At 46.2% G+C, this 14,966-nt stretch overlaps 1 protein-coding gene across 5 annotated transcripts in view; it reads right to left on the bottom strand.

Annotated features, from left to right (window-relative positions):
• slc8a1 (solute carrier family 8 member A1) overlaps window positions 1-14,966 on the bottom strand; it is a 228,871-nt gene that overhangs the window by 207,175 nt on the left and 6,730 nt on the right. For 4 of the 5 annotated variants that reach the window (XM_033022016.1, XM_033022014.1, XM_033022012.1 and 1 more), the window contains exon 2: window positions 1,918-3,938. In XM_033022016.1, coding sequence (XP_032877907.1) covers window positions 1,918-3,938 — 2,021 coding nt within the window. Of the gene's footprint in view, window positions 1-1,917; window positions 3,939-4,873; window positions 5,004-14,966 lie in introns of those variants that run through there. The other variant, XM_033022013.1, reaches the window with a different exon arrangement.

The following is a 14,966-nucleotide window of genomic DNA, read 5'->3' on the forward strand; positions in this document are numbered from 1 at the left end:
TGGTGTCCCCCGTCCCCTCCATGTTTTCATAGCGAGTTCCGCTCTTGCCACAGACTACTTACTACTGCTCCCATTCTGTCTCTCTGAAACCAGCAAGAGTTGACCAAAACCCAGGGGTTATGGGGAGAAGGCAAGAGAATGGGGTCGAGGGGGAAAGATAGATTAGCCATGATTGAATGGGCAAGAAGACTTGATAGTCTGAATGGCCCAATTCTGCACCTATAACATACGAATGCCGTTCTGTCAAAAGGAGCAAAAATTGTGAATCAAAGTTTAAGCTGCAGCAAATCTCCTTCAACCCACCAAAGACAAAAATATATATAAAATACCACATGGAAACAGGCCCATCGGCCCACTGAATACAAATTCTATTCTCAAATTATAACAATAGCGATCCACATCTCTTGCACTCAAGAAATAGGGAAACATTGATTATCAGGCAACATTTTCACACTGAAATGGCCTCAAAACGACAGATAAAATAACCACGCTAACATCAAGGATTCCGCAATATAATATTTTTCTCTTCCAGAACATAAAGGCTTCATTCCTTATGGCTCCAAAATCCAACAAGAAACAGGCCAACCAACCCAGTGTAAATTGTGTTAAGTGTGTGTTGGTTTTTTTTTTGTAATGTCATGACTGCAGGAATGAAATTTCGTTCAAACCTGTTTGAATGACAATAAAAGGCATTCTATTCTATGTACCAATCCTTTAAACTACTGGTCAAGTTATATTGCATTTACATACCCTGGTCACATAGACAACAACTGACCAAAAACCTCAATTTAGAACGTTTGATCTGTAAGGAACATGAAGTATTTCCCCTTTTCGTCCCCAACCACAACACCAGGTAGGTTTTAAAGATTACTAGTTGCATTACTTAAGAGATTTTGCCGTCTTGCTCAGAAATATTTCAGGTATTTACAATATATTTAGGATAGCTGCACTATTTTACTTAAGTAACCTTGAAGTTGCAATACCCAACTGGGAACATGGGTCATTCAGCGCTTCTATGCAACTAGTTGCCAAGACATTATACTATATTTAGATGCCTTGATTGAATAAAGGACAACACACAGGATTCAGCACCGTTTGGTTTAAAGGGTGAAGACAATGGGCATTTTTTGGAGCGTGTGTGGGGAAAGACCAAATTGAACATTCAGGCTGGTGAATCTAACACCATCACCCCTCATTCCAATGCAAGAGAATATGGCACCATTGACAAACTGCACACAGCAATAGGTTTAACAATAGCAAAAGGTGAGGGGCAGGTATCCTCAAACCTATCCAAACCCAGCTACTGACCCCCCCCCCCCCCCCCCCCGCTATATCAACCCATCCCCTCAGCCTCCGTCACCGCCTCATTTCAAGCCCCTCTCCCTCAAAATCCTTCCACCTGCCAGCTTCCCCTCATCCAGTCCCTCCTCCCTACCCTCAAGCTTCCCACCCGTTACCCCCATGGTGCTCCCCACCTCAATTTGTCCCACAGGCCCTCCCAAAAGCCCCTTTACCCCCACCCTGGAATTCCACCTCACTGCCCTCCAGGGCCGTACCCCTCACAGCCCCACCAACCACATTCTCCAAAGTCCTGATCTTCCCCCCCCCCCCCCTAAATCCACACTCCCCAGCCCCCACCCCAACGCCCTCACCTTCCCACCCACTCACACCCTAGACCCAGCCCCTTCTCCCACCTGTTCAAACCTCACTCCCCAGCCAACCCCTCACACCTCAATCCGCCCTTTCCCTCTCCTCGTATCCCCCGGGCCTTCATTCACTCTCCAACCCCCTCACTCACTGCCATTGATTTACCCCTCTCCCGTCCCGCCCTTGCCCGCTCCTCATACCCCCGGCCTTCACTCACACCTCCGCCCCACCCACCCCCCCGCCTTCCCGCCCCGGACCCCCCCGACTTACACGATCTCGTCGTTGTCGAACTGCAGCTCTCCCGCCGTGTCCTCGAAGTCCTCGCCGCCGCCGCGCGCGCTGCCCTCCGCCGTGCGGTAGGGCACGAGCACGGCGCCGCGCGCCCCCGACGAGCGCAGGACGCGCGCCTCCATCACGCCCACGCTCTCGCTCACGTGCACCAGCCGCTCCTCGAAGTTGAAGATGCCCGCGTGGTCGTCGTCGAAGATGGTGACGTTGGCCGTGCTGGGCTCGGCCAGGCAGGCGACGTCGGCCAGCGCGCACGCGCCGGAGGTGCCGCCCGCCCCCGCCCCCGCGTGATTGGTTCCCGCCAAAACCGTGCTGGTGGTGACGTTGGAGGCGGACGACGCCTCGTTGGCCGCCTCGCCCGTCACTCCGGCGGCGGGCGCCTGCGTTGCCCCGGCGACAGAGGCCGGCCCCGCCCCCGCGCCGGCTTTGGGCGAGTGCGCGCGCGCGGCGATTGGGCCGGCGGCCGTTGGGCTTCCCGCCCTCAGGTTGCTGAGGTGCACGCGGAAGTTCTCGTCCTCCTCGAAGATGTCGTCGTCGATGATGCCCACCACGATCTCCCGCCGCGTCTCGCCCGGCTTGAAGACCAGCCAGCCCTCGGTGAACTCGTAGTCGGAGCCGGCGTTGGCCGTGCCGTCCTCGGTGCGGTAGTCGAGGGTGAGTGTACGCGTCAGGTCGCCGCCCCGCCTCACCACGGTGAGCGCCACCGAGCCGCAGTTCTCCAGGCACTGGTAGGCGGCCGGCTCGAAGTACACGCGGCTGACCGGGCCCTCGTCCACCTCGGGCCTCACCTCCTGCATGGAGACGGCCTTGCGCGCCTGGTCGGCGGCGTGCCGCTTGAGGACGTTGCCGGCGCCGATCATCAGGCGGGTGGCCTGGATGCGGTAGAAGGCTCGGCTCTTGGTCTGCTGGCTCAGCACCTGGTAGTTGGCCAGCTCCAGCAGCTGCTCCATCTCCTTGTCGGGGTGCTTCTGCTTCAGCTCCTTCAGGATGCGCGCCATCTCCCGCCGCTGCTCCTCCTCCTTCTGCTCCTTGCCCGTCGCCGTGACGGCGGTGTTGGAGGAGTCGCCGCCGCCGCCGCCGTCGTCTTCCCCTCCGGCGTTGGCGGCGGCCGAGGCCGAGTGGTGGTGAGAGTTGAGCACCTTGCCGTCCATCTCGATGTCCGCCTTCTCCGGCCTCTCCCCCTCGCACTCGATGATGACGGCCCGGTGGCGGCCGACGCGGTACTTCTTGTACATGTACTTGTAGAAGAGCAGGCGGCGGTCAGCCACCCAGGCGAAGAGCACGCAGATGGGGAAGAAGACGAAGGTGAGCAGGCTCTCCCACAGCTCGACGACGGCGGGCGAGATGACGGCCAGGATGAGGTAGAGCCAGGCGTAGGCGAAGATGCTCCAGGCGGCCGTGACGAAGAAGACTCGCAGGTGCTTGATGCGGCGCACCTCGCCGTCGGGCACCACGTACACGCAGATGGCGATGATAACGAAGGTGTTGAAGGCGGCGCTGCCCACGATGGTGCTGGGGCCCAGCTGGCCGGCGTGGAAGCCGTGGCCGCACACCTCGATCACCGACAGCAGGATCTCCGGGGCGGACGAGCCGAGCGCCATCAGCGTCAGGTTGGACACGGTCTCGTTCCACAGGCGCACCGTGGTGGTGGTCGTCTCGCCGTTCGGCCTCTTCACCGTGATCTCCCGCTCCTGCGATGTGATCACCTCGATGGACGACATGAAGCGGTCGGCCACGATCGACACGCCCAGGAACATGTAGATCATGGCCACGAAGTAGACGATGGCCCGGGCCACCTTGTCGCCCACCGACGGGTCCTGCGGGTACCAAATGGGCAGAATCACGCCCTCCTTGCACTTGTACGTGCCGGTGCAGTCGGAGTTGTTAACGTCGCCTATATCAGCCTCTCCTTGCTGAAGGCAGCTGAACAAGACGGCCAGCAGACACCCAGCATTCGTCCACGAACCCACCATGGTGGCCCTCGGCACGAGTCCAGCCTCAATCTAAAATACACAAATTAAAAAACAAGATCAGTGGCATTCTCATACTCATGCAGTAAAAGCCGATGCGGGAGCGTTTCCCCGTCAAATGAATGGGGCGTTTCCGATCCAAAAAAAAGAGGTACAGATGGGTATGTAACAGGGTTAATCCTACCCGATGCTACCACACGGCAGCGCGGGGAAACAATTCGCTTGTATAATTCAGCAACATTGGCGAATAAAGCAAGTCCCGCATCCCAAACCGGGTAGTTCAGGAATCAGCCTAGCGGATCGGTGCTGAGGTAGCGTTGTGCAGGGTGGTTCTCTCGGTCCAACAATCGCCCTGCCTCACGGGACCACAACCGACTTTGCACGACCATGGTCACATCAGGTTTTTTTTAATTACACCGTGGTCTAGTTTACTCCAAAGACCGATTTATAGTACATCATATTTATAGTCCTTGCGTCTAATGTGCCTGTAAAACTGCAGCAAGAATCCCATTGTTCCGCTGCATATGATAATAAACACGCTTGCCTCTCTATACCAAGAATTAAAAAAAACTTCGACTACATTAATTTGTCTAAACTAGTGTCATCTGATATGTCCTAAATATTACTACAAGGGGCATTCGGAAATGAGCAAATGAGTCACGTATGTCAGTTGCAATGTTACACCGTTAACCACGAAATATGCCGGAGTTCCTCGTTACTATACTGATTTTAAAAATTTCCATGTCACTTTGTTACATTGCACAGAGACTCTTCCCACTTTTAAAATAAAGACTTCGGCATGACACAATATTTCCGTGTAAGCAACCTTTTAAAAAAAATACACCAAGTGAGTGGTGCAACTCCAGCCCCTGACGGGATTCAGAATCTGGTGGGCGATAAGCATAAAAAATGATTTACAAAACAAATCTCAAAAAAAACACATCCTGTATAAAGCAAGGCGAACATACCACGGCGTTCAATCGGTGGTTCCTGGATCTGACGTCCACTTGCCTTTGCCTTTCTTGCAAATCAGGAGCAGAGCGATTTCACCATCATCGCGCTCGGAAGAAAAAAAGAGGAACGAGCCAAATGAAACCCGCTAGACGCTGGCTGGAGAAAATATTAATGGTTCTTGGAGAAAGTAGAAAGCAGAGATCAAACCTAGCAGAGGTGGAATTGTCAAAGTTTCTCCGCATTATGGTTCCATTATTATGCGTGGAGCATGCCTGCGTGATACAACCGTGCTCCCCAAGCGTCCGTGCACTGTGCAACCGGAACACCGCGGCTATCCAAGGCAACTAGTATTTTCCTATTTCTGATCGTGAGAAAGCCCAGGCTTGCAGTGCATCATGGGCCCCTTGCCAGCATCCTTATCTCCGTACGATCCACCTACTTCATTGATCATTCTGCTAACCGTCTTAAAGCAGAACCCTCTCCAGCGAGCACGGCAAGTCAAATCCAACAAAGGGACCGCTTTAACAATAAAGCTTTAACGAAAATGTCCTTCGGAAAGCCCAGATTAATGCAAGTGAATGGGTAATTGCGCTTTCCTTCCTATTTGCGAAAGGAAACACCTAGTGTTCGGAATCGCTGTTACTACCTTTTTTGGTTCTGGGATGGCTGTAAAATATCTACGCACTAATCAGCCAGGGGTGAACTGCCTTCATCTCCAAATTCGTGTCTCTGCAGTTGCAATGTAGGATTCAACCATTAGTTTGAAGGAGGCAGATAAACTCTCATCTGCAGACATTTGGGCATGTATACCAAGTGTGCTATCAAAAGTCTCAAATATTGACGACATCAGACATGCTTGCTACCGTTTTGTAACCTGTATACACTTAGACTATATTTTTGATCCAGTAATGAATAGCAAGTTACTACAAATGTAGCATAAATCAATCACTTGTTGCTATTGCATTTGGATCCGCATTACTTCAATAATCGTCAAAACTAAATTAGGTTTGTAGCAGTCGTCAAACTTAATGGCTGAGGCATTGCTTGTCTGTCCTTGAAGTTTTCAGTGCAAGGAACAGTTAGACTTGATTAATACAAAACTGTCTTTACAAATTAAATGTACACTAAAATGATTGGCCCATTTGATAATTAATACAAGAAACAATGGAACTGCAAGGCAAATCCAATTTCCATTTCATAGGAACAGCCACTGAAGGCAGTTAAGGTTGACATGTGGCACCCAGGGAATAATAAACCATTAAGTAGCTTTTTTATTAAAATGAAAAAAAAAACTTGAAGTGGCATTCTTTTTCTTTATCAGAACCTTCGGGGTGAAAGCAATTCTACAGTGATTCGACGTAGCATTGATTTAGAGACAATTTCATTAATGCTTGTGTGGTTAATCAATGCATCAAATACATTTGCTTGGGAGGGGGTGGAGGAAGGAAGAAAGTGATTGATTGGCTGATTTGTCATTGCTAGCAAGAACCTGGTAATATCCAAACACCTATAATACAATTACATTTCCAGGTTAACCAGGAGCAGCTACTGGGTCTCTTGCTAGATGCTTATGGGATCAAGTCCCATTCTAGAGGATATACCTGCAATCCCAGTGCAGTATTGAGAAACTCCACACCAGAATATAAAGATCTTATTGTACTACTCACAAGAGCAACAGATTTCAATGTGTATCACTTTGCTGTGTACAAATTGGATACAGAGTTTTCCCCAAATTGTATTGGCTACTCTTCACAGAAGAGCATAACAGTTCTGGTATTACAATTACCAAAGCTGGTACATTTAGTCTAGCGTACTTCTACAAGCTCTAGAAGCTATCAGATTAGGTCTAATATTTGTATTAACTCCAGAAGCTAGATAGGGCTCTTAAAAATAGCGGAGTCAGGGGATATAGGGAGAATGCAGGAACGGGGTACTGATTGGGGATGATCAGCCATGATCACATTGAATAGCAGTGCTGGCTCGAAGGGCCGAATGGCCTACTCCCGCATCTATTGTCTATCCAAATGAGTACATCATTTTTCTCTGCTAGGAATATCACATCCAGATCTTTTAAGATTATTCAATTTGATTCCACCAGTCTTTTGGCTATTTTATCCCCTCCATAACAACTGACCATAAGAGACCTCTGGAAACATAGAAATTAGGTGCAGGAGTAGGCCATTTGGTCCTTCGAGCCTGCACCGCCATTCAATATGATCATGGCTGATCATCCAACTCAGTATCCCGTACCTGCCTTCTCTCCATACCCTCTGATCCCCTTAGCCGTAAGGGCCACATCTAACTCCCTCTTAAATATAACCAATGAACTGGCCTCAACTACCCTCTGTGGCAGAGAGTTCCAGAGATTCACCACTCTGTGTGAAAAAAGTTTTTCTCATCTCGGTTTTAAAGGATTTCCCCCTTATCCTTAAGCTGTGACCCCTTGTCCTGAACTTTTGGCAATTAACTTAATTTTGCTGCTACAGTAGCTGAAAAGAGTTTATGAAATCTACCAATAGCTTTCATTATTCCAAGGATATTAATCCTACCCCAAGCACTATAGTACCATTACAGTCAACTCAACTTTGACATCCCCCAAAAAATGGCTGTTAGACAACCATGTCTTAGCCAATGCGATCAAAAGAGTTTAGCGGAAATGCTTCAAGTACCGGCCATATAATCTTGAAATTTGAACAATGGTGCCTTGGTCTGATCTTTCACCTACAATTACTATTTACTCGCTACATTTCTCCACTCAGGGAATACTACCCAAAAGGCATAAATTTTTAAAATATTTTATCTATGTTTGTCAGATTAGTTTGCATCTATACTCGTCATGCCAAAGCTTTCCTCAATGAATTATCACCTTGACAAATTCAGAGATCAGTGAACTAAGGAATTTATCTCTATCCTAGTTATTCAAGCACACAGAATAGCAACCCCAATTGAGTTTCAAATATAACCACTGAACTTTCCACGGAGAATAATAATTCACTATTATACGTCCTATACCTTAACCAATTTCACTTTCATCAAGTCAGTGAAACTACCTTCACGTCAGGGCCGAAGTGAGGATGCCGACTGAGATTGCAGACAAGATTCCATTTGAAAATCCTCAGACTATGACGTGCCCTCAGATTTTCATCTAATTTGAGCAGGTAAGTGGCAGGTTAACACCTGCACTGTGCAGGGGAATGGCCAACATTGCCACTGAGCATTTGAGAGCACAACTTTCAGCACATGGCATACAGGGTAGACCAGTACAGCACAAGAACAGGTCCTTTGATCCACAATGTCTACCAAATGATGCCAAGACTAACTTGTATCTGCCTGCATCAATTCACATTCCTCCATATCCATGTGCCTATCCAAAAATCTTTAATGCCACTACTGAATTAGCCTCCACCACCCCTGGCAGCACATTCCAGGCACTCACCACCTCTCACTTTAAAGAGATATCCTCTAGCATTTAATATTTTCACCAATGCATTGACTAGAACATCACATAATACACCAAATGCAGCCTTAGCAACGCCCTTTAAAGCTACATCTACTCAATGGCCTGACTGACGAAGGCAAGCAGACCACATGCCTTTATCACTACTGTTGCCACTTTCAGAGCATTATGGACGATTTATCAGCAGTATCCCAGGGGCACTGGGGCAAAGGTAAACCAGGCTGGGTATCCAGCAATGGAAAACTCCCAACATACCATTCTGTCTCCAGCTCCAAGGCACATTAACAAAATACTCAGCATAATAAAAATACTTAGTCCTCGAGGGGGAAAAGCCAAATTGATTAGCATCCCTTCAATAATCTAATATTTTACCACCATTACAAATGTTCCAGGAGTAAAATACACTGCATTTAGAGTCAGAGTCATACAGTGTGGGAACAGGTCCTTCAGCCCAAGTGGCCCACACCAACCAACATGTCCTATTGATACACTTGGCTGCATTTGCCCCAAATCTCGCTCAACATGTTTTATGCACCTGTGTGTTTCTTAAATGTTGCGATAGGCCCCACCTCAACTACCTCCTCCAGCATCTTGTTCCATACACCCACCTTGTGTGAAAAAGTTAACCCTCAGATTCCTATAAAATCCTTCATCGTAAACCTATGGCCTCTGGTTCTCGATTTCCATAGCTTGGGCACCCTACCAACATTGCATCTTGCTTTATCAACAGGGCCTACCAAGTCGCCAACCTCCATCTAAAAATAGGACAAAAGTCCAATGGATGGGAGCTGTTGCAAACCATATTCTGCACTTTACTTTCCCCTTTGCTCGATGGCACTAAAGTTCAACTTAATTGTACCTGTGTATTGTTTGGAAAGCATGCAAAGCTCACTGTACCCCAGTACACAGAACACGAATAAAACTAACCATCAGGAAAACATCCCACTCCAACCTTGAAAAAAGTCACAATTCATCATTGCAAATGGAGCCATCTTGCTGGAATTGTGAACCCAACAGCACTTCAAGTCTCTTCCTTAATGTAATAAGGCTGGATGATTTATGCTGGCCGACATTGATGGCTGCAGCCAGTAAATAAAAACCTGTCCCTTCAATTTCAAGAGCCAATGTCTAGATTAGGGACTTGCGCCATCTTTGGCAAGTTCATGTATGCAATATTAATTCTGTCATCCTACACAATTCTAATTGCCACTTACCTTCACAAGGATTGATGCAAAGTCCAATCCCCAAAAAACTTAATTTGTGTTTAGTTTTCTTCCAAAGTTACATTGTAGAGGTTTTTCCAAATAGCAAGCCACTGTGTTTTTTGCAAGACATATTTAAAGTGTTATAATTGCTTAAAACTTCACCTGATTCAATGAACACAGGTTAATTTGCTCCATCACTAACCAACACTTAATGGTTCATACAGTGCCCTCCATAATGTTTGGGACAAAGACCCATCATTTATTTATTTTCCCTTGTACTCCATAATTTGAGATTTGTAATAGAAAAGAAATCACATGTGGTTAAAGTGCACTTTGTCAGATTTTAATAAGGGCCATTTTTATCCATTTTGTTTTCACCGTGTAGAAATTTCAGCTGTGTTGATACATAGTCCCCATTTCAGGGCACCATCATGTTTGCGACACATGGCTTTACAGGTGTTTGTAATTGCTCAGGTGTGTTTAATTGCCTCCTTAATGCAGGTATAAGAGAGCTCTCAGCACTTAGTCTTTCTATCACCTTTGGAAACTTATTGCTGTTTATCAACACGAGGACCAAAGTTGTGCCAATGAAAGTCAAGGAAGCCATAATGAGTGAGAAACAAAAATAAAACTGTTAAGAGACAGCAGCCAAACCTTAAGCTTACCAAAATCAACTGTTTGGAACATCATTAAGAAGAAAGAGAGCACTGGTGAGCTTAATCACAAAGGGACTGGCAGGCCAAGGAAGACTTCCACAGCTGATGACAGAAGAATTCTCTCTCTGAAGAAAAATCCTCAAATACCTGTCCAACAGATCAGAAACACTCTTCAGGTATGGATTTGTCATTGATCACTGTCTGCAGAAGACTTCATGAAAAGAAATACAGAGGCTACACTGCAAGATGCAAACCACTGGTTAGCCACAAAAATAGAATGGCCAGGTTACACTTTGCCAATAAGTACTTAAAAGAGCAACCACAATTCTGGAAAAAGGTCTTGTGGACAGATGAAATGAAGATTAACATAGAGTGATGGCAAGAGCAAAATATGGAGGAGAAAAGGAACTGCCCAAGATCCAAAGCATACCACCTTATTTGTGAAACAGTGGTGGGGGTGTTATGGCCTGGGCATGTATGGCTGCTGAAGGTACTGGCTCACTTATCTTCATTGATGATACAACTGTTGATGGTAGTAACATAATGAATTCTGAAGTGTATAGATACAACCTATCTGCTCAAGTTCAAACAAATGCCTCAAAACTCATAGGCTGGCAGTTCGGTCTACAGCAAGACAATGATCCCAACCATACTGCTAAAGCAACAAAGGAGTATTTCCAAAGCTAAGAAATGGTAAATTCTTGAGTGCCAAAGTCAATAACTCGATCTGAACCCAATTGAGCATGCCTTTTATATGCTGAAGAGAAAACTGAAGGGGACTAGCCCCCAAAACAAGCACAAGCTAAAGATGGCTGCAATACGGGTCTGGCAAAGCATCACCAGAGAAGACACCCAGCAACTGGTGACGTCCATGAATCGCAGACTTCAAGCAGTCATTGCATGCAAAGGATATACAACAACATACTAAACATGATTACTTTCATTTACATGACATAGAAACATAGAAATTAGGTGCAGGAGTAGGCCATTCGGCCCTTCGAGCCTGCACCGCCATTCAATATGATCATGGCTGATCATCCAACTCAGTATCCCGTACCTGCCTTCTCTCCATACCCTCTGATCCCCTTAGCCACCAGGGCCACATCTAACTCCTCTTAAATATAGCCAATGAACTGGCCTTGACTACCCTCTGTGGCAGGGAGTTCCAGAGATTCACCACTCTCTGTGTGAAGAAAGTTCTTCTCATCTCGGTTTTAAAGGATTTCCCCCTTATCCTTAAGCTGTGACCCCTTGTCCTGGACTTCCCCAACATCGGGAGCAATCTTCCTGCATCTAGCCTGTCCAACCCCTTAAGAATTTTGTAAGTTTCTATAAGATCCCCTCTCAATCTCCTAAATTCTAGAGAGTATAAACCAAGTCTATCCAGTCTTTCTTCATAAGACAGTCCTGACATCCCAGGAATCAGTCTGGTGAACCTTCTCTGCACTCCCTCTATGGCAATAATGTCCTTCCTCAGATTTGGAGACCAAAACTGTACGCAATACTCCAGGTGTGGTCTCACCAAGACCCTGTACAACTGCAGTAGAACCTCCCTGCTCCTATACTCAAATCCTTTTGCTATGAAAGCTAACATACCATTCGCTTTCTTCACTGCCTGCTGCACCTGCATGCCCACTTTCAATGACTGGTGTACCATGACACCCAGGTCTCGCTGCATCTCCCCTTTTCCTAGTCGGCCACCATTTAGATAATAGTCTGCTTTCCTGTTTTTGCCACCAAAATGGATAACCTCACATTTATCCACATCATACTGCATCTGCCTGAACATTTGCCCACTCACCCAGCCTATCCAAGTCACCTTGCAGTCTCCTAGCATCCTCCTCACAGCTAACACTGCCCCCCAGCTTAGTGTCATCCGCAAACTTAGAGATATTGCCTTCAATTCCCTCATCCAGATCATTAATATATATTGTAAATAGCTGGGGTCCCAGCACTGAGCCTTGCGGGACACTGACATTGCTGTGTCCCAAACATTATGGTGCCCTGAAATGGGAGCAACATCATGTATAAACATTGCTGTAATTTCTGGTGAAACCAAAATGTATAAAAATGGTTGAGAAGGAACTGCAGATGCTGGAAAATCAAAGGTAGACAAAAATACTGGAGAAACTCAGCAGGTGAGTCAGCATCTATGTAGTGAAGGAAATAGGCAATGTTTCGGGTCTGAAGAAGGGTTTCGACCCGAAACATTGCCCATTTCCTTCTCTCCATAGATGCTGCCTCACCCGCTGAGTTTCTCCAGCATTTCTGTCTACCATGTATAAAAATGGCCTTTATTAAAATATGACAATGTGCACTTCAACCACGTGATTTTTTTAAATTACAAATCTCAAATTGTGGAGTACAGTGGCAAATAAATAAATGATGGGTCTTTATCCTAAACATTATGGAGATACTGTAATATAGATCAGAATGAAAATACTGGTTTCCATTGCAAAAGATCAGTTGCCCGTTCTATTTCTATCTGATATCCCTTTGCTCAAGATGATATGCCTTTCTGTTTAGTCGGTAGACAATAGTGAGAAGCAAGTCAAGCAGCTGCAGTCTCTTTAATAATTTAATCAAATGATGTAATAGCAATATTTCAGAACATACTTCCGGCACTGTCATCTGAGCAGCTCACATAATCATGAAGCCTCTCATAAACCATTCATGCTCATTGAAGCCTTGCGTTCCAACAATTTAGTTGTTCAAGGTTTGTTCATTCATCAATGTTGCCCCAGTTTTCATTTGCTGAACTGGGATGGACAACTAAACCTGGTGCACACAATCAATTTGAATACATTGGGATGTTACTTATGCACATTTCAGTGACCAAATCCTTTGGAGGGAAGCTAGTTTAGTGATCAACAATTCCAGTCAAAGAGGCCAAAAACCAGTTGCCAGGCATATTTTGGAAATACATAGTGCAGGTTGAAATATGCGACCGTTACAATGAATCTTTAGTTTGGAAAATGTTTGCAAGCTGTATTATTGCAAATTGCAGCCATCTCAGAGTCTGCAGACTGCTGTTGTAGAGTAAATGCCCTGCCTGGCTCAATGGCAAAAACAAGGTTGTTCATACCATTTATTATTAAATTGGCAGCCTCAAAGCTGACGGAAGGAAAGTTTTGAGGCAGCTTTAAAGCGATTAAATTAATAGGTTTGCAAGACTTTTCACCATATAATTTATTTCTATATCTTTTCACTTTTTACTGGACCACCAATGTCATCAGCAGACCTGGGCATTCCCAGTCTGAACATTAAATTGGAGGGATTCAAATTGCCTATAGGGAAACAGGAAGATTGAATACATGGAACAAGTCCTTCAGTCCACAGTATCTACTGAACATAATGCAAAGTTAACTAATCTGCCTGCATGTGAATCATATCAACAGGCCTACCTAAAAGCCTCGGCTAACAATTGTATCTGCTTCCATCACCCCTGGCAGCACATTCCAGGCACACCACCATCTTGCCCTACACATGTCCTTTTAACTTTGTCCATCAAACCTTAAAGCCATGCCCTGCAGTATTTTACACTTCCATGCTAGGAGAAAGGTTGACTATACCCTCAATTGTATATACTTCTATTACTACTACCTCTGGTGCTGGAGAGGAAACAGCACGTTTCAAAGATAACCAATTCCATTTCAATAAATAAGCTTTAACACACTTTTCTTTCAGCTAAAATGATGTGCTCCCCGTTGGATTGCAACCTTGTCGTGTTCGGGGAGCTTGTGTGCCTCAGTGACCCCAAGAGCTATGCCAGGGGGAGATTTGTCTCCTGTTAGGATCTCCCATGCTGGACAGGTCGAAGGGTAGAGGCGAGACAAAGAGCAATCCACTGGACCTCCAGGTTGGGGGTTGAGCACAGGGCTAACAACCCTTTCTCGAAAAACAAATATGTTATGGAAACAGCAACTGAAGGAATCAACACGACTGGGCGTGATGGACCTCCAGGGCTATCGACAGATGCTAGCATGAATGTACCAGACAGCATCCCAAGAATAGCCCTGCACTGGACACCGGAAGGGAAAGGAAAAGAGGGAGACCCAAAACCACCTGGCGTCAAACTGTAGAGGAGGAAATGAAAACAATGGACCTGACCTGGGTAGTGTCCAGAAGCTAGCCCAGAACAGACAGGAGTGGAGGACCTTCATTGCTGCCCTACATGCCAGGACGCATAATAGGCAGTACGCAAGTAAGACGATGTGAATCATTTCCCAAAACAAGTCAGTAATCCAAGGTGGGTTTCCAATAAAAACCCATGACTTGGCAGTGGCATAATTCAGTCTGAAACTGAACATTTGTGGGTTCAATCTCCACTGGAGAATTTAGTGCACCCTGGCCTTAAAGTTTGCTGGACTGTTGAAGGTGTAGGGCTTTTGTTGTGAATGGGACCATGTTGTAAAAAATACATGGCTAATAAAGTATGATTGATTCATGTTTAACCATGAGACTTCTTGCTTCCCAGTCAGCACTTATGCCTCACAAAACCAAAAATAAATTCCAATTGTTATACAATTTAATCCAAATGCTATAATTAGGGCAGGGTCATGGGGTTGCACAGCACAGAACCAGGCCTTCAGTGCAACTCCTCACGTTAAAAGTATAAAAAAAACCAGAGGGTATAATTGTATTATGGGGAAATAGATTAAGCCGTCTGTGCTATATACACCTCAATTTGTGTGCATTTCAATCAGGCCACCCTTCTCAACACCAAGGAAAACAAATTAGCTTATCCAGTCTGAAGGAAGGACCCAGATCCAATGTCACCTATCAATGC

Source organism: Amblyraja radiata, chromosome 5 (assembly GCF_010909765.2).
Source record: "Amblyraja radiata isolate CabotCenter1 chromosome 5, sAmbRad1.1.pri, whole genome shotgun sequence".
Lineage (NCBI taxonomy): Eukaryota > Metazoa > Chordata > Chondrichthyes > Rajiformes > Rajidae > Amblyraja > Amblyraja radiata.